The following is a 22283-nucleotide window of genomic DNA, read 5'->3' as shown; positions in this document are numbered from 1 at the left end:
ATAGAAAGTGAAGCTTTACAGAACAGCATCACCTTCACACCAGTTCTAGCATATAGCATTGCCAGGCATTTTACCTGTCATACCATCCAATGGCTGGACTCAACCTCACGTATTATTGTCAGCTAAAGGACACTGAATGATGTGTCTGTGGTGATGTAGTCTGTGGGGACATTTGATGTCCAAGAACTTATTCAGGCTTCTGGCACCACAAAAAAATAGGCAAGCTTTAGCTAAACCCCATAGATCCTTCCACCCCACTTTTGTAGCCACTAGGCTACACCTAGACCGTCTAAATGTTACAATGTAAGGGATTCAACACAATTGTTTCTGAAAATGCATCACAAAAATAGCTTATCTACTCTGCAACTGTGGTATAATGTCTATCCCAAATATGGGATAAGATCACAGGCATAACAACACCACCATTGTCTCCAAAACGGCTTTTGTTTAGAATGATTATGATCTTCTCTTCACACAAAACAGTTTCCAGAAAGTCCACCGCACCCCAGAAAAATGTATCAGTGCATCCTTGAGGCCTTGCATCCCCAATGGAATTTAATCTATAGCCTGCTTACATAGTTTGTCTGTCAGATATACTGTATATCCTGATAAAACCAGAGAGTTGCCAAGGTGGGGGACATAATCAGGAGCAAAAACGCCACCAGGTTTTAAAATAATCATCTATTTTCAAGGTAAAAAATATTAAAATAGGACAATGCTAAAATAAGAGGAACAAAATTAATGTGAGTAAAGGGTCTGTTGTACAAATGCAGAGGCTGATGCACCAAAGCAGAATGACAACCCATCTAGAATACAGTTCCTGACAGAGGTCAGCCTAGACACCAGTGCATACGTGCACAAGGTCACATCTGAGCAAGTCTGAATTTTGTATGCTGGTGGAAGATGATGACTCAGTGAATCCTGAGACCTGTAAGCTAGTCTAGCTTCTACACAGTAAAAACACCCCCACCCCCAACCCCCCCAAAAAATCTTAAAGATCATTACCCCCGGGTAGTAATTACTGGAGCATGAAATGCTGCAGATGTACATGGGAATTGTTTATCCAAATGTTGCCCCCAACATATGCTAAAGGCAAACCCCAGCTACATGAGCTGGCTATGCTGGTTTCACACTGTTTAGGAGCTTCCCTAAACCAGAAAGAACTGCACTAACTACTGATTCCTAACACTAACTGGTGCAAAGCAGCCGGGAGGGAAAAAATGAATAGTCAATTTAACTTCCTGGTGCTTACCAACTGCCCCTGGAACAAAAACTTGTAATGGACATCTCAAATCAATAAACCTGCCACTTTGCTGACACAACTGTTCATTTTTTTCGCTTCATCTCATTTTTAGTTTAGGTTTGAATCCTACAAACACTTATGTTCACATTACCCTCACTATATATTTATGTAAGGCTTATGCTTGGTGGGGGCAGATGAATGCCCCAACTCTAACAAAACAAAATGAGTTGACTGACCTGTACAGGTGAAGCCAAACACAGTTAGAAATCAGCACAAATGCAGAAGTCTTTAAGATGCAATTGTCCAGAAGTATTATAAAAATGGCTCCTAACCACTTAAGTCTACTCACCGTGCCTCTTAGCTATGTTACTTATCTACGTGGCCCTGATGAGGCATTATCACTCTTAATTCCTCCTAGTTCTGCAGAGGCAACAATACTGAAGAGACATGGAAGATACTCATCACCCCATACATTTTAACCTCATTCTACTCTACTGTGACTACCAGTGACAGTGTCTATGTAATACCACAGATGTCATGTCAAACACTAATGTCACACAGGCATAAATTGTGGCACCCCCAACTATCTTATCATCTTTCTTTTTACAGGCACAAGAGGGCAAGAAGCCCTCCTACATCTCAGTTGGGTTCTTAAAGGTGGCAGTAGTCTTGCTTACACACAGTTATTAGAAATCCATCACAAAAGATCAGATCACAAGATCCTACTGTTGAGAGATCTGACTGTCCAGTCACACTCAGTCACATCTGAATTTGACTGATGCAGTTACTGGAAGTAACAGGAAAGGAGGACTAGTCAGTCCCTGGAGCTGCAGGTTAAATCCACAGCTCCCTCTGCTTCAGCTGATACTTTAAACAACTTCAAATCTTGCCTAATCTTACTGCATAATTTTAAACTCGGAGGCAACATGGAGGTGCAAACACTTGCCGAAAGTTATATATGGGTTGTGAAGCAGGATACTGATCAGGTGCGCAGGGCTGAAATTTTTGACACTCCAGCAAAAACCTTACAGACATTATTAACTCAGGTACAACTTACACAGAGAATACTAAGACTTCTTAACTCAACTTCAGGTGTTTCCTAAAAATTTGGAGTAGGATACAACCCATTACTACATTTCTCCAGGAAAAATAAAAAAAAAACCACTGTCCAATAGAATTGCAGAATAAGGATCTCAAGTGCAGCAGACACTTCCACGTTTATCTGCCAGGATCCTGCAGTGCACATCAAATCCCCATATGAGACATGTTGCAAATCTTGGTTATTGGGTATCAAAGCCAAAAGCTCTTGCATGATCAAACTGACCTTCAACCAATCTGAAGAGCAGCAAAATACTCTAGAATTCTGCCTTCCACCCATATAAGAAGTTCTAGACATAGGCTATAATCATTAGTGCCTTTACAACACTACTTGGTCAACAACTGTTCTGATTTGTTTGGATTCACTACCAATGCAAAATACTGAGCTGTAACTCCTCTGTAATCCCTGCATTACACAAATATTGTTAGGATGCCTTTTTTTTCACTACCAGGAGACCTTAGATGTGATGTAAAGGTAGTGTAAGTTGTGTTAAATCTCTTACAAAAAAAAAAAAAAAAAACAGATTACAGCAAGACAGTACAGTAACAGTATTACATAAAATGTCTTCCTTCTCTTCAGTAACATTATTTTATGATAGCCCCTGCATGAAGAGAGAGTATTAGCTGAGCAGTTAAAACTTTCATGATGAGACTGTAGGTACCATGTTACCAAGAAACCACAGCTTAAAGTCAGTTAGAATAGACAGAAATAGTTATACTCCTGATTCTCAGAGCTTCCATATACATCCACTCTTCATCCATCTTTACAACTCACAGTCAAACTAACCATGGTACTCCCCCATGCTACAGACAGTACACCTAGGCTAAGTAAGCTTGGCTCAGCTGCACCATAAGCTCCTTTTTTTTTTTTTGAAAATAAGACTTCCTCTCAGAGTCTAATCTCTTTTACTGGTCAGGATTTTACAACTATCATATCCAGAAGAAAACATTTTCAGAAACTCTCACACGTGCGGCTGAAATGATAGAAAAGGAAAAAAGAATAACTCAGAAAAATTGGAAGCCACATTACATGTATTACTGAAGTGCAAAACATGTTCAGTACTTACTAATATTTTAAAATATGTAGCTAAGAAATCTCTCCTCTTTACATATACCACCATCTTGCCAGTCACTTAAGGCTGTAATCTAGTCATCATCAACATGGACTTCCCTGTATCTCTTTGAATATTAACTGTCCAGTTTCATGTTCAATTTGTTCAAATCTATTAAATCTATCCACATTTAAAGGACAGAATAGCTTGTTATTCCAACTGTACCATTACACATTTAGGTTTTCAGCAGATATAGTAGAGGAAAAGTAAATTGTATGATGTTTCACCCACAAAACACAGTATCAGCATAAAAATTTCAGAGGCAGCAACTACACTGAACTTCCTCCACATTCCATCTTACAATGGCTGTAAGATACACAAGCATCGATTTCACATTTGAAGTACTGACCTGAGAACATTTTAAACCAAATGTTCTTCGTCATGTATGTTAAATGTGCACTACGAATTATGTGAAATTCTCAACGGTTACTTTTCCTGAGACACAACCACAGATTCATAAAACTTTCATGATAAGAACAAACATGTAATAATAATGCAAGGTGGCTTTGAGAGCTTTAAAACCAGTATTACTTTAAGACCAGTTAGAAGCTTTTCATATGTACACCACTAGCTTAATAAAACACACAGCTCCACCATCTCCCAAAGGTGTTAGAACATACTAAAACATTGCAAAGCCCTTAAAGCATAAGATTAACAATTATGAAAATATTTCCAAAAATCTGTTCCAAACATTATGAAAAAATCTCACTAGAATCCACCACTGCATTGAGTTAAGATATTTCAGAGCTTAACGTGACAGAACCTGAACATTCCCGTAGCCTTCAAAAAAAAAAACAAAGCTCAGTAGAAACACAGGCATCTGTTTTCACTTCTCCATTGTCCAAAATATTTGGAATGGAGAGCCATTTCCTTCGAGTAAAACTACAGATAGGAATCAGTAATAGCATAATTACATTATGGCTACACAGAAGTTCAACGTGACGAGAAACATCAGCACAACTATTCTCAGTTTCTAGTAATTAATGGCAGTTTAGGAAAACCATAACCAAACTCCTTACCAAGAGCAAAATAATCACACCATTGAGGCCAGGACTGAACACTAAGTTAAACATGAAGAATACTATAACCTTAACAGATAGGTACTTCCATTAAGACTCTGCTATACTCAAGAACACATTTTGCTCATACCTTTACCTGCAGTCTGAGTCTGATGATGCAGATTATGCCAGTATTTCCTGATTGGGAGTGTACTGGGACCATACCTTGCACAGACTTACACAAGCATGTCACATAGCTGTTTATTACTAGATTAGCCTTACTTTGCACTTCAAAAACACTGCTTTAGTAAGGATCTTATTTTTTTAAGTACCAAATGTGTATCTGTTAGACGGAAAAAGGCTAACACTGTCTAGAACATCCAGGCAAGGCCCGAAGTTACTTCATAAGACAGAAACCAGTAGAAAGTATTTCAGAAAGGCTACAGTGTCTTGAACAAGTATTTATGTGGACTAGCATATCTGAATCACAGAACAGGTAACACACTGGTAAAAACCCAGCATGCCATTTATTTATTCAACAGGTCACAGAAGTCTGGCAAGCTAGTCTGCGGAACTTGGTTTTTCCCTCACACATAGCAATTACATTTGCCATCCTCATTTCATAAGTCAAACTCACACAGGCCTAGTTTTTCTCCCTCATGCCATAATTAAATGATTGCACTTTTTTAGCTGATTCAATGCTACAAGCACAGTTCACTGCTGAAGTACTTGTAAACCAAGACAAGTGCTCTAAAATTGTTACTCAAAGTTCTTGTACCTGACTTCAGCCATGCCATGCTCACATTAGTCTGCTGTCTTACCTCAGACCACAGGAGTTTTATAGGGCTTGAACAAGCTCCTCCACTGTTTCCCAATGTACACCATGACAAACACGCTTGGCAAGTCAGACACGGACCCACCCTTTCCCAGGCACATGGAGACCTTTTTCACAGCTATAGCAAATCTTACCCTGAACTTTATCCTTGACAAGTCATGGTGAATCCACACTTCCTCAAGTATCTGCTCTAGAAACAACCTCAGAAGGTTGGGTGCTCCTCTGTCCTAACTTACTTTCTGTAATGCAAGTGTTCTGATCTATCATTAATATCAATGACTCACAAACATGAAATTTAGCTCCTACCCCTGGAAACTCCAGCTATACAGAGGTCAGAATGGAATTTAAAATGTCTTTCTTGTGCCCTAAAAGGTTATCTTTTTCTCTGAAACACAACAAAAAACCAAAAAAGCAATAAAAACAACACATTCCTGAAACATTCAAATTATTAGTTAATAGATCTGAAGCTGGTAAAGGCAGACTTAGTTAAGAGCCACTATCTACTCTATTAATGCTTTTTCCCTTTTCTGTACTACATTCCCCCACATAACTGATGGTTTCAGATAAGTAAAATTAAGATGGTAAAGCACTGTTTAACCCATTAAACAGTTATGCCAAGCAAATACCTACTCAACACTCACTGAAGATAAAAATTTAACACTCACATGTAGCTCCCCAAGGCCATGAAGAACAGCAGCAAGCAGCTAGCAAGTAAATTCTTCCCTGACTTGCACGTTTTGTGTTCATATTAAGCCACCATTACTCCTGCTAAAATACAATTCTATTTCTTAAATTCAGTAAGTTACAAAATGACTTGCAGCCTACCTAGCTCTAACCTGTAATACCAGCAATTCACCAATTAAGTCCAGAAGGTTTCATTATGCACAGAAAGATTTTTAGAGCCAGCTTTTAAACACAGCGAAAGGAAGCAGCTCTGCAGAAAAGTAAAACCTTTTAAGATTGTTTAGCATTTAGGGCCTGTTGTTTAGTATTTCTGTCCCTGATTTTCCGACAGAAAGTCACACCAGAAACTTTGTTTTATATTTTTATTGTATGCCAAAGTTCATTAAAGATGAGTGTTTGCTTGTATACAAGTTACTCAAAAAATGTGTCTAGGCAGAAATTTGTTAGCAATCTGACTTATTTCAAAGCATAGGTTTGTTCAGTCAGGCCACAAAAATAATATTGTGTACAAGCAGTAACTAAGGAGCTGTAGAATCAAGGAGTTTCCAAGTATCACAGATCTTGAGATCATCAGGAAAGAAAATCAAGGCAGTCACAATATAAAATAGCAGCTCCATGTAGCTTTTTCAAGTTTTAATTTTATTCAGGAGGTGACAGTTCAGTTTGCCTCATTCTTCGAAGCTTCATCGAAGTTTTCAACGAGATCTAGAAGAAGATTGTTGGAATTAAAGTTTGACCCACTTCCCCTTTTAAAACATTCTGGTTTTGATTTTTCTCCAAAGTACTATTTCATATCAGGTTTTTACACCATGAAAACTTCCAGCTTGTAAAATACAGAGCAAATAATGTTTAAAGCCTTAAAGGTTCATCCTCCTTGCCCAACCAAGGAAATTTTGGATGGTTCATGAAAAAGCACAATTCTAAAAGCATTTAACTTCACTGTAACAACTGGGCAGTGATTCTGACAAGGTAGTTTCTTATGGAAAATTAAATAATTATTTTAGCTGTAGCTATCACTTCAACAGAGAACCAAAATGCTAGCTCAAACTTCGAAGTCTCTTGTGGTATCCTGAAATTAATGAAATAATCTGCCCATAGAAATTCTGTGACAGCAAGTGACTAGATAACACTTTTCCTATCCCTGGCCGGATCTTATGCTATGTGTAAGATCTCTCAGCAAAATTCACTTCCTTTTCCTCCACTGCACGTTTGTTCTTACCTGGAACTTCATCATCATCATCTTCACCAGTAGCAAGTGGTGCTTTTCCATCCACAGCTGCAAGAGCAAGAAGTTCAAAAGCTTCATTCAAGCTCACCACAGGCATTTTGATTCATTGTTTTGCTTTGTGTTTTTGAAAGAAATTATCAAAGATTCTGGGCGAAGCTGCAATGCTTTATCCAGTTCTGTAAATAAAAATCTCTATCCAATGTAGGAAGTTCACACTCCCTTTTTGTTACTGATACTGTTCAAACAGCCCAGCAGTAAAATTAGAAGATGCATGCTAAACAGCATACTAGTCAACATCCTGTATCTAGGTGTACTGAGAGCCCTGCATGACAATAATTTCCAAATACAAATGGAGAGTCATATTACCAGTTTTTCCTAGAAGTAGGTTAGTTTATGCACTACCACATGGCTCTTAAATGTATGTATTTTACATCATCAAGTTTTAAGGAACAGAAAGGATCTTATTATCCTAGACACCCAAAGAAAGCTGAGGGGTAATTGTGAAGTTGGAGGCAGACACACAACTAGATATTTAAAAGGTATTCTTTCTCCCTGGCAAAGTCAAAGGAATATGAAACTGGATGCACAATTTTACACTCCTTAGGTTACAGAGATGACCTGGTGTCCTGGTCCACATGTTTCTGACTCAGTAATTTTTTTAACCATTCCCACTGCATTTAACAGAGGCAATGAGACTTAACCATCTCCACTGTAGCAGATCAGTGAGCACCTGCTGAACTGCGGAGAAGTAAACAGATATCTCAAGTGTCTGGGTGCCTACAACTATTCTTGGCTGCACTGTCAAGTGGCCTGTTACTCTACTACCTCAGCTTTATTCTAATTAACCATTCTCAGTTTTTAAGAAAAATGTGAGGAAAAAGATGGGTTCTTACTAGACCTGTATATTAATTTCTAGAAAAGCAGAACTGATGAATAAACTTTTCTTTGAAAGGGCTTGGGACAAGGGCATCACTAACCTTCCATCTGTTTTTTCAGCATCAAAAAGCTGCTTAAGCTTGAGTGCATCTTAATGTTAAAAATAACATCTGAAAGGCAAACCATGTTATTTTGCCCTAAATTACCTGCATTTCTCTCTCATCCCCAAGACCTCTCCAAGTTTACTTTAGCATCTGCAATCATCACTGCTTCACTCACTGATGTCAGGATTCCAAATCAAGCTGCCAATGCTGAATAGAAAGTTTTGTGCAACTAGTCTGGCATCCACTCTTAGTGGAAAGAAACAGCCATTTACTACAACATAAAAAGTACTCACTTCAAACAAGCTTCCCTCTTTCTAAAACTCAACAATTCAGCTTAGAATAATACCTTACAGTTAGCTTCTCATTGTCATCAGAAGACAGAACTTCAGCAATCCTTCTAAATCCTTCAAGCACTTTTTTCTTTCAAGACCTACTACCATCATTAGAAAGTCACACAGGTGACATTAGAAGAAAGAATTTGAGGATCACGATAAAGAATACTTCACCCCACATCTTGGAAGACTACTTCTAGCAAAATTTTTTTAATTCTTAAGTTGACAGGAGGGTACCATCAATTTTAGGAATGCAAACAGAGGCTGCTTTGTTGCCAACAAAGCAGATGAAGAAAAGAACAATATCCATCAAGTTAGAACTGCCAAAAATTGGGCACAATGATTATCTTATTTTTTCCATGTTTAGGATGTTCCATATCTTTAAAGAAATGGGCTTATGATATTTCAGGAAGTAGGAAGACTGTACACACAGGACACAAGGAATGTTCCCATTGTCAACAAATCTTTCACTCCAAATTCCCATCCTGTAGCAGCAGCACCTCTTTCAAACACTACATACTTAAATCCCTCCTCTATTTTTCCCAGTTTTAGAAGGAACAAACGTTCATGCTTTTTTACTGTTATAAGTATAGAATAGGAAGTTGGTGTATCTAGATCAATGTTCTTATCAGCCCCGTTCTCTACAATGTTCTACACACACTGAAATTATAATGTGTTTATAAATACCCCATAATTTGTTCCTAATTATCAAAAAGCCCATGGAGAAATACCTTCACCACATTTGTGAGGGAGAAAAGCAATTGCAAGCTTTCCCCATTACTTACATTTCCATTCAAGGTGTCAAAAGAGATATATTCAAGCCCGTATTTCTTTAAAAACTAACACTTACAGAGTAATTAATCCACCCAGCTCTAATGAACAAGATATGTCAAAATATGGCAGCCACATCAAGAAGGAAACTACCATAAAATCAAGTCTGGCTACAGTTTTCCAGTGCTAACCCCACCAAAAGACAACACTAACAGGTAACTTTGCTTCACTGACTCATACTTGCCATCGGATTTGAGATATAACTAAAACAGATTTTAAAGAGTTTGATTTCTTTATAGCATTTTATAACATGCTTGCGGACAAGAAGAGCACACAGAATGTCACTGCTGCTACAGAAATAAGCCTCATGTCAGCTGCCAGCATGAAACACGTTAAAATTTCAACCTACATTGCTTGGGTAGGGCTTCTGCCAATCTCCTGAGGCTGGTCAGGCTGTCAGCTCCGAGCTGGTTGAGGATGCTGGGCAGCATTTCTGTCAGCTGCTTTGTCTCAGCATGGCCGGTGATGGTGAAGGTGTTGGCAGCCAGAGATGCCTGAACTTTGGGGTTATTGAAGTGAATTACTGTTCCTTGATTGGTAAACATGTTTACCTGCAAGAAAAAAAAAAATCCAGTACTTGAAGCAGTCTAACAGGATTTTACAATTTAACAGGAAATCAAAGTTCTTAAACCTCCACGAAGACCTATTGATAATTTACAGACGAGTTTAGGACCTGTGCTACTTAGCAGAAAATTGTTTTTAATACATTTTCTATCTATATATGGATTTTTTTTTCCTTTGAAGCAATTACCTCCTCAATTCCAGAAATATTGTTGACTCCCAGTTTCTTCAACGAAAACTGAAGTTTTTTATCATCTGCTGTAGCTGTCCTGTGAACAACCTTCTTCTTTCTGCGGGCAGTACCCTTTGCAAAAAAAATAAAATATTACAAGGTAAAACTTAAGTAGTTCTGACAAATTGCAATCCTAAGGGCTCTGTAACTACCTTACAAAATCTACAAATCAACTTAACATAGTGCTTCTCTGGTCCAGTGCATGCAGCCCTGCTGCCCAACTGCATTGCAGCAGTCTTTCTCTTGCACCAAGGTAGGATTTGCACACGTGGGAGAAGCATGAGGTTTCAGGAAGCAATGACATCAGAGAATATTTATTCCAAAAGTTTCATGGTTTACTGCAGCATCTTAGAAACGGGAAGCTGCAAATTTACCCGTGTTAACCCAAATTATCACAAGACATAAAACTGAAGAATGAACAGTTTTAAGCAATTTCCAAAAGTTACTAGTTTTTCCTCAGATTATCCTTCTTAAATTATAGCCAAATTTTGGTAATAGTCAGAAGCCATAAAGCTATGAACACACCATTAACAAATGAAAACCAGAGAAGTCAAAACACTACATTTTTATTCTAAATAGACATCTCTCATCTGATGAACTTACATATTTGAAGAATGCCTACTTTTTCAAAATATTTCATAAACACATCTTAAAAAATACTTCTGGTCTTCTAGACCAACGCCGTTTAGAAACCAAACAAGCAAAGGTTAAGTTGTCCTACAGACCCAGAGCTCTAGATTTCTCTAGGGAAGGAAATGTCCCACATTAGAAGACACCTATTTCTATGAAAAAACAGAAAATGCCACTCTCTTAATGCTTGCACAAGGGCTCAGGAAAATCTGACATAGAATGTACTTGAGTAAGTGAAACTAAGTTACTTTTTGACATAATGTAACTACTAATCTAAGTCCTCCCACTCCAGCTGCTCATCTATGCCACGCTAATAAGAAGAGAATGTGTTGATACCTCGCCATATGAATAGTTGCAATTCCTTTTCAGTTTACTGCCAGAAGTTTGAAAGTTGACTGGACACTAACAACTCTTAACATAATTATGTTACCAACAGTGAGGAACACCAGCGGCAAATTCAAATGAAACTAACACTGGGAAGACTACTGCTCAAACATTTAGGTTTTTGTCTAGAAAACCTGATACTCACACCCTGCTACTGTCAGGTTAGTGCACACAATGGTTTGGAAACTACTAAAAGTAATAAAAATGCTTCATTTTAGTGCCTTGTCTACTCAAGAATTGAGATAGATAAGGTATAAGATAAGCCCCTCTGGAGGAAAGAATTCTCAGTAAATTTCAGAACATGATGCCTTGAATCAAGGGATATGGAGGAATATGTACCCATCTCAGCTTACAGGGAATGCCATGAAGATCCCAGGAATAATTTCCCATTATACAAAAAAAAAAAAAAAAAAAAAAAAAAAAATTAATATGGCAAGTTCAAGCATTCCAACTATTTCACAGGCCAATTTTAAAACTAAATGACCACTCTAAGCTTTGTTGAATATCTCTAAAAGCCCTAGACTGACCAGCAAGCTGCAGGAACTGTAATTTGAATGCATGCTCTCACATGACATTAAAAGCCTCTATAGTCAGTAAACACACACTGGCTAACGTGCACACAATAAGCAATACAACACAGGAGTTCTCTAATGAACCATTAACATATAACAAGAATATGCAAAAAATTACCAGGGCAGTTAATTACTACATAAACCCTTTTTTAAGGCTGGCTAAATCTCCAGCAATTGAAAAAAAAGAAGAAAAGAAGGAAAGAAAGAAAGAAGGAACGAAGGAACGAAGGAACGAAGGAACGAAGAAAAGAAAACACCACCACACTGGAATGAAAGCTCCTGGAAATCCTTGCCAGCAAGAGTTCTGATGAATAATTGGCAATCTAGAACATTGTGTATACTTCCTTTAAGTACAAAAGATTCCTGACAAATTCCTGAATTAAGACTGACACTGTAATTTAAGTGTTTACTGTCATATGACTATATTAAACATACTCTTCTCAGACTATAAGTAAACACACAGCACAAACACATACAGTCAGATGTAACAAAATAAAAAGTTTATCTGATTATATTAGTCTGCAATTACAGAAATATGACAAGAACAGAATTTCCAACTTTGGGCAGAAAGGCAAAAAAACTGCCCTGAGCATCCCCAGTACTTCTGACAAGCCAGTAACATAACTCTCTATGATCTGTTATAAAAACTGTACCCAGCCTCACCTGCTGTAGGGTATACTCACTTCAAATCCCACATTTTCTTAAACAGCCCATGCAATTATCATGGAACAGCTGGAAGAGGACTACAACAGCCACCTAGTCCCAACCCTCCTGCCATAGGCAGGGATACCTCCTACTAGATCAGGCTACTCAGAGTCCCACCCAGCTTAGCCCTTAACACCCCACAGACATGGCATCCACAGCTTCTCTGGGCAACCTGTTCCAGCACGTAACCAGTCTCACAGTAAAGATTTTTTCCTAATATCCAATCTAAATCTTCTCTCAAGTTAAATCCATTTCCCCATTCCCCCTTGTCATGCCACTATGTACTATGTACTTGTAAATATCCTTGATGCATCTTTTCTGTAGGCTCCCTTCAGGTACTAGAAGGCCACAATAAAGTTACCCCAATGCCTCCTCTTTTGCAGGCTGACCAGTTCCAATTATCTCTGGTGTGACAGGAGAAGTGCTCCAGCCATCTCATCATCTTGCTGTCCCCTCTCTGGACTAGCTCCAACATCACCACGTCCTTCCCATGCTGGGGACCCCAGAGCTGATGCAGCACTGCAGGTGGGGTCTCAGCAGAGCAGAGCAGAGGGGCAGAATCCCCTCCCTGGCCCTGCTGCCCACACTGCTCTGGATGCAGCCCAGCCTCCTGCATCCCCAGGTCCTTCTGGGCAGGGCTGCTGTGATCCGTCCATCCCCAGCCTGTGCTGACACCAGGGTGGCTCTGACCCAACTGCAGTGCGCTGCACTTGACCTTGCCGATGAAGAGATTCCCATTCGCCCTAATACACAGTATCAAGCCTGCTGTAACATAACACACGCACAGGAAAACAGCTGGAGATTCAGCTACTACATTTTGCATCTACATAAGTGACTTCAGAGGGGGAGCAAGCTTCCCTTGAAGGCAGTCCAGCGAAGCTGAGAGCGCTCAGGGCTGCTCCCCACACCCGCTTCCAGGACCCACTGTGCCAGGCCCGATTTGCGGGCAGGGACACGCAACCCCGATGGCAGCGCGCGGAGGCGGCTCCTACCTTGCCACCGATGCGCACTTGGGCCTGGAGCTTGGCCAGCTTCTCCTGGTTCATGATGGTCTCCTTCATCTGCGAGAACAACAAGAGCGCCCGGAGCAGGCGGGTGTGGGCACACAGGCGGCGGCAAGCGGGCGCAGGGAGCTCGGCGGCCGCCCCTCACCACAAGCCCACAGGCGTGCCCCGCGGCAGGCGGGCAGCCCCGCCGCCGGGCCGGGAACGCTCCCACACCGCGGGCAAAGCCGCCGAGCCCAGCCCAGCCTCCCTTCAGGCCCAGCCCGTACCCCTCCCTTCCTCCAACCACCGCCGCCGCCCGCCGCCCCCCGGCCGAGCCACGCTGCCCTCCCGGCCGCCCCCCGCCGCCCCCGCGGTACCTCGGCGAGGGGAAGGGGCGCACAGCGGGGCCGGAGGCGGCGGGCGGGACGCGGGGCCGGGATCCGCACGCGGGCACAGCGAGATGGCGGCCGGAAGGAAGGAGCGGGCGCGCCCGGGCCGCGCGTGCGCCGCGCCGCGCCCGACAGGCGGCGCCCCACCACCCTCAGGGCGGGTCCCGGAACCCCGGGATGGGTTGGGATGTGGGGTTGGGAAAGACCTGCGGCGTCATGGGGCCCGCCGAGCGGCCGGACGTCACCGTATCAACCAAACCGTGGCACCCACTGCTACGGCCAGTCTTTCCTTAGACAGCTGCAGGGATAGTGGCTCTGGCATTTCCCTGGGGAGCCCATTGCGATGTCTTGTCACCCTTTCTGTGGAGAAGGTCCTCTTGATGTCGAACGTAAAGCTCTCCTGGTGCAGCTTAAGACTATGTACCTCATCCTGTTGGCTAGTTGCCACTCTCCCCTTGCTGCACCTCCTTTAAAGTAGTTGTAAATAGTGATAAGGTCAAACCTCGGTCTCCTCCAAGCTAAACAACCCTATTTCCCTCAGCTGTTCCTCCTAGGACTTGTGCTCCAGACCCCTCACCAGCTTTGTTGGCCACCTCTGGTCTTCTGCCACCACCTCAATGTCTTCCTCCTAGTGAACGGCCGAGGACTGGACACAGCACTTGAGGTGTGGTCTCACCAGTGCCCAGTACAGGGGCACAATCCCTGCCCTGCTCCTGCTGGCCACACCATTGCTGCTACAGCCCAGGATGCCATTGGCCTTCTTGGCCACCTGGGCACTGCTGGCTCCTGTTCAGTCACTGTCACCAGCACCCCCAGGTCCTTTTCCTGTGGGCAGCTTTCCAGCCACTCTGCCCCAGCCTGTGGGGCTCCCTGAGGTTATTGTGGACAAAGGGCAGGACCCAGCACTCTCCATGCCTCCACTCACTATGCCTCACATTACCGTGCCTTTCTCACTTTGCTGCTCTCTTACCCACCATGCTACCTGCAGCCTCACCAGAGGCTCCATGGTCTGGGATCACAGAATCGCTGGGGTTGGAGGGGACCTCTGGAGATTATCCAGTCCAACGCCCCTGCTAAGTCAGGGTCACCCAGAGCAGGTGACACAGGAACATATCCAGATGGGTTTTGAATGGTTCCAGAGAGAGGCACTCCACAACCTCCCTGGGCAGCCCATTCCAGTGCTCAGCCACCCTCACCACAAAAGAGTTATCCCTCTTGTTGAGGTGGGATTTCTTGTGTTTTAACTTTTGGCCATTGCTCCTCATCCTGTCACTGGGCACCACTGAAAAGAGTCTGTCACCATCCTCTTGATACCTGCCTTTGAGATATTTTATGTATTGACAAGATCCCTTCTTAGTCTTCTCTAGACTGAGCAGGCCCAGCTCCCACAGTCTCTCATAAGAGAGATGCTCCAGCAATTGTATTTGTGTGGCTGGACCCTCTGCAGTAGTTCCTTGTCTTTCCTTTAATGAGGAGTCCACAACTGGACATGGCATTCCAGATGTGGCCTCACTAATTTTGTGTTTATTGTTTTTCATGCTAGAAAACATGTAAGCATTGTGTTTCTTTCATATTTGTGTAGTGCAAGCCACCTCTCAAAGACCCCAGCAACTCTCCTCCTTCCTCCCAGCTGGCCAGTGCAGAGCTCTGTGGTAAAGCCCCTTAAGTGAACCCACGCCTCATGCCCAGCCAAACTACTGAGTTTTTTTCCATCACCACTGCCTGTGTGTCTGTTCTTGTTCTTTTTATTTCTTCCACCTTGTGTATTTTTCACTGTGGCTTTTCTTCCTATGTTACATTATTGTAATTTATAAGCTACCCACATGTGGCTGCTTCCTGCTGGCCACTGGATACCCCCTGTGTGCCCTCACTGGATCCCTCAGAGATTTTCCCCCTGTAGCTGTGTTTTCCCTCACTGTGGCCTTAATATGCCCTTTCTATGTATTGCCAGTCTCTGTGTTTTCCGAACCCTATCCTGAGAGCCAAGCACACACCTCCCAGGCCCTAACTCACGCTGATGCTACTGCCTTTGAGCAAATGTAAATCCTGTTCCTCAGTTTGTGTTTCTGAGGCAGAGACCTTTCACAGCCTGCAACTTCAATCCCCTGGAAGTTTTCCAATGCGTTTGAGTTTCCTCTGTCTGATGAGTGGGAGTAATCTCACAGCCATGGGGAACACAGAGGGCAAAGCGATCCTTGCAGGACCTGTATTGCACAGCAGAGGGCATGAGCAGATTAATGGGGGAAGAAGCCTGGCATTCACATCGGTGCTACATCGGTGCTCACAGGGTGATGCAAGAGAGGAGAAGCCTTGCTGCTCCATGGTCCCAATCACCACCACAACTGAACCCGACGTGCCTGCTGGCACCAGTAGAAATACTACTGACTTTGCCATCTCACCCTGTGTTTTGATGCCTTTTGTACTGGTTCTTCTCTGGAATATCCTCAGTTAACTGTTCTCTTTGGTCTTGTTTCTCTAAGACTATGTTAATAATTAATTTATCCTTCTTTATTGATTAACGTTGTCTCCCTTGTTAGTAATTCCCAGAGCCAAGGTTTTGCCGAGGCACTACTTTTTATGTCTGCAAGTTTTGTTTGCTCTTACGTTACCTTTTCACTACACCAGAGCTGAGTGTTAATTTGTACAAAAGATTTTGATCTTGTTAAGATCGAGGCTTTTGTAATTAGTGAAAACTGATGATAATCCCAAGATGACTCCATCTGCTGCTGATAGAAATTCTCAGGGAGATGATGATTCAAAAGGTGATGCTGAAGAGCACCACCTTCTATGCCTCCCCTCAGGTGAATCACAGATGAAAATTAGAAGATGATCAAACAACTGTAAAAGATGGTGGAGGACCTCCAGAAAATTTGGCCCACCATATCTGGAAAATTTGAACAGTTAATCAGTTTAGAGAGAAAAGGTGGTGGGGGAAGACCGTATTATTTAATCTGAACTAGCAAACCCAGTATATCATTCAGAAGGGGGTAGGGTGGGGAAAGCAGATTTAGGAGAAGGGCATGTTTAGTGATGGTTTAGAGAAGACAGCATTTCTTAGGAATTAAAAAGAAAGCTAATTTATTGCAGGATGAAACTGCCAATGTACCTGCAGCAAAAGTGAAGAGAGATGAGATGAAAAAAACACAAAAACCCCCTGACTCACTGCAAGCTATTGAAAGTAAAAATTTATCTGCTTTAGATTTATCACAGTCTGTCTTCAATACATATGAAATATCCTAGAATTCCTAGGCCAAATGATGATGACAAGCAAACAAAATATTTTATTAGACTCAAATACTGAAGTGAAAATGATTCACAGAAAGATTATTCCAAGACAGAAACTGTAGAAAATGCTGTTCCAGCTGGCATTTTAGGATCAACTGGTCTAGAGATATGATCTCATATGCCCTCTTGTGAGATTTTTGAGACAAACTATGATGAAAACCACATTGCTGAGTTGTATCAGGACTCAGCTAAAGTGATTCGAGAGTGGCAGTTCAAGAGATTCTGGGATTTGCTTACATTTCCTGGATCAAACAGGAGACCTTCAAAAAAAAAAAAAAAAAAAAAAAAAAAAAAAAAAAAAACACCTTTACATCTGAGAAAAAGCATTTTAGCATGCTAAAATAGTAGTGACTTGTTTTCTTAAGTTGTTCTTTTGTAATTCCATAATGGGAAACATAAACCTAAACCTGGACTTAGTTGCAGCTGTTGAACTTTTGTTGAGAAATTAAGCAGATCCAAGGGCTGTACCCCTGAGAGGGACCCTGAGTTCAGTAAGGACCTTTTCAGTTCTGACAAGTCATGACCTCAAAAACATCAACAAATATACATTGCTAAAGGAAGGTTCATTAGCTACACAGAAGCAGCATAGGTGTGGAGGAAGATCATTAAAATTGTTACTTGGAAAATTTTTTCCTAAATTTTATGGAAGTTTAAAGGCAGAAGAATGACATTTGCTCTCAAAATGCCAATGGAAAAGCTCTGCTAAAAGTCGTGGCCAGTGCTGCATAAGTAATAACAGGGCATGTTGAGGAGAGGTGTTATGATTATATTAAGGGAACTAATCACAGGTCATAAACGTAAGTGATCAGGCTATAGTGAAGTAATACTTGTCCTCATTATCAGAGACAGCAAGGGAAAATTTGTGGGTTTCGGCAGCAAAGGACATCTGATAATCAAAATTTAATTTGGTGACATTTGTTCAGAAGAATGCTATATTTAACTGCAGGACATAAGGGGAAAAGCACTAAGTAGTTTTGAAAATGCCCATGTGTGTTAGCAATTTAATTAAGGAAAATAGCATTATGGAGTAGAGAACCAAAAGTGTTGAGAGAGAGAGATGAATGGAAAAGAAACCATCTCCAGATATCTAGACATAAGACTCACTGGAGAATTAGTAACTTTTTAGGGCATATAAAATATGTAAACATTGATAGGAGCCAAGAAACACTGAACATTAGTCTGGTGCTGTTTTCATCTCATGTATTACTGTGTTGTGTCATGTGCTTCAGAGTTGATCTGTATTAGACTTTAGTGTCAAGGAAGAGAGGCTGCTGCCCAGCAAAGAGTGTCCTTTTCTCACCATACCTGTAGCTTTTAAACTCAGCAACCCAAAATACCTGGACTTCAAGCCATATCACAAGCCTTCCATGACCTCTGTGTTGCCTCTCTCTGTAACATCCTGCAGAGTCCTTCTGGAGAATAGTTGGAGAAGTGCTACATCAAGAATCCCCTGCTTCCACTGCACAGGGTTCAAACAGGCTTTGCAGGATGTTTGGGAGTTCATGTAAATAAAACTGCTAAAAGCTCTCCAAGAAAGGCTTGCCTGTTAGTTTAATCAATAACAAATATCTTGCTAGAAAATAAGTAAGAGGTAGAAGTCACTATATTCTTTGCTAGCTATGTGTGAAAAAGGTGTTACCTTAAATTTATGCACAGATGTTAGAGAGTTAGATAAACAGTTTATTCCTACAGGCATCCTATAGGCAGAATTCAAGAGGACTTGTATCCTTCAAGCCACGATCAGAAATGTTTTGACCCCTGCCAAGACAGTGGCCTTTGTATAGTCTAAAGACGACAATTAACACAAGTCGAAACATTGTTGAGACACCATGACCAAACATCAACATGTAAATGTGTAATGTATCACATTTGGCCCAAGATGAATCAGGATTAAATTTGGCCCACTCTAGAAGTGTAGGTGCCATCATGCTACCTTTGACTAATGCCTTGGCAGCTGCAAAATTCTTATTCATTCTGGATTTGATGTTTTTGATTTTCTAGACCTCCTGGTGCACCTGGTGCTCGGCAGGAGGTAAATGGTGAGCAGAGGTGGCAAGAGGTGGAAAGGCTGGGCAAGACAAGGGTCCTTTTTCTGCAACAGCTGGCTCTTATTTCTGTACAAGTCCTGGCAGGAACCCATTGTCCACTCAGTTCCAGAGGGAAAAACTGATCTTCTTTCTCTTTGATCACAATATAGCTTATCCCCCAAGGATTTCTAAGTGAACAAAGGATATACCTGCCAATACTCTCTGCAGTTATGAGTGAATTTGTACTCCTTCAGGGCTTACTTCCATTTTTACAGAATGACATGGAAAATATCTCAAATATTTGAGACACTAATTATGAGATCTCCCTCCTAATTTGCTAAAAATTGTCTACAACAAAAAATTAGGGCTTACGTGGAAAATTTTAGAAAGGTTTTCAGTAGTTGGTGAAGTTATAAAATTAAAGGTAACCTAAACAAGCATGATTTTTTCGTGTGGAAAGTACTCTGCTGTACCAGCTCTGGCAGCCAGTGCTTCATTTTGTAAATCTGATATCCTTCCACCAGCATTGGAAATAATTACTGGCTTGAAAGAGTAGAAATAATAAGTTGAAATTAAAACTGGTAAAGCAAATTTAAGCATCTCATGCTGTTTTGAAGGACTATTACAAAAATAATAGGGGTGAGATGAACAAGGGAAAAGATGGAGAGATTGACAAAGATTGTCAGAAATACATAATTACTTCTGTGCTAGTCCAGTGATTCTGAAGGAGAACTCCTCAGCATGTAAAAAGGTGACCAATGAAAAAATTTGTGATAGAATCTACAAAGTCATGAACAGAAGGGAGAAAGTGTTTGATGACACTTGTTCCTTGTCTCTTCTAGTACAAAAATGGAAGTTCATCACATTTAAATGAGCAGGTGACTTGCATGAAGCAAATGAAAAGAGACACTTCTCACCACTCATGGTTAGAGCTTAGGAGCATTTCACCACAGGATATGTTTAGTGGTGTAAATGTACATGATTTCAAAAAACTGACTGGATAAATTCATGGAATAAACTCACTCACAAGTTATTAAATTCAGGTATTATCTCTTCTTTAAAACAAACAAACAAACAAACAAATGACTTGAAACCTAGACTTCTGGCAGCTAGGAATCAATTTTACACTTATTTTGTTCCTGTATTCTTCCCTAAACATCTGGTCTGAGCTGATATTGAAGTCAGTTTACGCTGCTAGATGGGTCTTGGTCTAACCTGATAAAAATGCTTCTTATGATCAGAACATCGTGAGAACATTAAATCACATTTTACAGAAATTAGAAGCCCAGAGGGCCTTAAAGGAAGTGACTGAAGTGACTTTCACTTGTCAGAACAGGTGTCCATGCCCTGCAAGAATTATAGAACAAGAAGGGAAAAAAAACCCAAACCGACCAGCAAAGCAAAACCCAAACAAAATCCAACCTAACCAAACAAATAAACCAAACCAACTTGGTCAAGAAGAAAAAATGTTTGACAAGGGTAGAGGGGAGATCACCTACAAGGATGGTAAACTGTTCTTCAGCAGAAGACACGGCTAGAACCCCAGATTTTTCTTCTGTTTTTCAGATGACTGCTGCCAACCCTCTCCAATGCATTGTGGTCACACAGACATTGCAATCCCAGCCTCCACAGAAGGCTTAAAGGAAGTGTTACCTTCCCCAGAACTATATGGCAAGAGTAGAGGAAAATAAACACCCAAAAACGGTGAGATAAAATGGCGGTCACTGTTTTACTGGACAAAGAAGACAGTTTCACTGTTACTGCCTCTGTCACGGACACCACCATCCTTTTGCAAGGTCATTGCTGGACAGTTTATTTGATCCATGACTCAAGCAGTTCAGAATTCTGTCCAATCTTTGACCCAAGAAACAACATCCACAGCAAATGTAAATTATTCAAGAAATGCTCCTATACGTTAAGAAAAAGCACAGTTCTGCAGCTCTGGAAAACTCAGAGGACCTCAGCCAGTGTGCCAGTGTGGCTTCTTGAAAATGCCCTAAATAGTGCCCAGGGTAATCTTTGATTTAATAAGGGCCTGGACTGCACTGAAAAAATGTAAATGTTCTGTATATGCACGCAGGAATTATATGTATAATATATAACAAAAAATTACATTTCATATTAATTTAAAATTGATGATTGATTTTAATATGCCCAAACAGAAAAAAAAAAAAAGTATAAATTGTAGCTGGGTAACTGTATTTCTCATCTTGCCTGTGTGCTACTGTGGTTTTAGGTGCATGATATATCAGATCATTCACAACTAGCAGGAGACCCTAGAAGACACCCCCCGAGATCCTGGGTCAAGGGTGGTTGGTTGTGTGGGCAGAGAACCCCTGGACTGTGGTGGTAAGGTGGTCGAGGAAGTCCCAGCCATTTCGCGGAGAGGCTCTTCTTAGGTCCCCTCCAAAACTCTGCTTTTCTTTGGGTTCTCGGGGTCCCGTTCAGATCCCTCCCCGACCCTCTGGGGCTGCTGTGGGCAGGGAGGTCACGCCGTGCCCCCTGCCCCCGCACACGGCGTCCCACAGCCGGCGCTCCTTGCCGGTAGATGGCATCCCCCGTCCGCGCAGAGCAGCGCCGGCAGCGGAGCGGCGCGGAGGGACCGGCCGCGAGGTGGGGGACGGGGCAAAGCCCGCGGCCCCGCCGCCGGCCGCCTTCTGCCAAGGGAAACGCCGCTCACGACTGAGCCGCCGTGCTCGCCTTCCTCCTCTCCTTTCTTGTCTCTTTGAAACGGCACCTGCCGGGTTTGGGGCGGGAACGATCAGAAGAAGATACTCAAAAGACAGGTCGCGATCTCCAGGGGCTGGAAGTAATATCAGGCCTTAACTACACTGGAGGCTGACTCGGCTAACCCCCAAAAAGGAGCCCACACACACAACGTACACACTCAGCAGCCACAGACGAAAGCTTGCTGTGTTGCCCAAGCCTTCCGGAGGGGTTCCCCACCATCACCCTCCCGGAGGCCACCCCTATCGGCCGCGTCCAGAAAGACCCGTACCCCGGCCGAGACTCCCGAGAACTCGATGCTATCGAAGAGCCGCCGGTGTCACACGCTCAGTGAAACACCCGTGAGTTCCGCTAGCAGAGAGAGGATCGAGGGCAGATCCCGGCTCTTTTGGTTTGTCGCTATAGTGGTTCCTCCCCGTGCAGTTTTAAACTTCACTGTTCTTC

The 22283-nt window shown here is 42.0% G+C and overlaps 1 protein-coding gene across 1 annotated transcript; it reads right to left on the bottom strand.

Annotated features, from left to right (window-relative positions):
* Positions 1 to 6318: 6318 nt before the first annotated feature.
* Positions 6319 to 13898, bottom strand: BTF3 (basic transcription factor 3). The gene is made up of 6 exons (XM_066182265.1): positions 13789 to 13898; positions 13418 to 13486; positions 10093 to 10206; positions 9691 to 9892; positions 7190 to 7246; positions 6319 to 6675 (listed from the first exon to the last, which is right to left on the bottom strand). Exons 2-6 carry the CDS (start codon positions 13484 to 13486, stop codon positions 6629 to 6631), a joined length of 489 nt encoding a protein of 162 aa, XP_066038362.1. The 5' UTR covers positions 13789 to 13898; the 3' UTR covers positions 6319 to 6628.
* Between the last annotated feature and the right edge of the window lie 8385 nt (positions 13899 to 22283).

This window comes from Chamaea fasciata, unplaced genomic scaffold (assembly GCF_029207755.1).
Source record: "Chamaea fasciata isolate MVZ Bird 193981 ecotype frontalis unplaced genomic scaffold, bChaFas1.0.hap1 SCAF_4, whole genome shotgun sequence".
Taxonomy (NCBI): Eukaryota; Metazoa; Chordata; class Aves; order Passeriformes; family Sylviidae; genus Chamaea; species Chamaea fasciata.
This window is presented reverse-complemented; position numbering and strand designations above follow the sequence as displayed.

What these genes read in the sequence shown, in the direction of transcription:
- BTF3 (XM_066182265.1), bottom strand. Translation starts at nt 13,486, where the DNA reads ATGAAGGAGACCATCATGAACCAGGAGAAGCTGGCCAAGCTCCAGGCC. An exon ending in AAGTGCGCATCGGTGGCAAG is followed by an intron (nt 10,207 to 13,417) that starts GTAGGAGCCGCC and finishes TTTTTTGCAAAG; the next exon opens with GGTACTGCCCGCAGAAAGAA. An exon ending in AGAAGCCCTACCCAAGCAAT is followed by an intron (nt 7,247 to 9,690) that starts GTAGGTTGAAAT and finishes TTGCTCTTGCAG; the next exon opens with CTGTGGATGGAAAAGCACCA.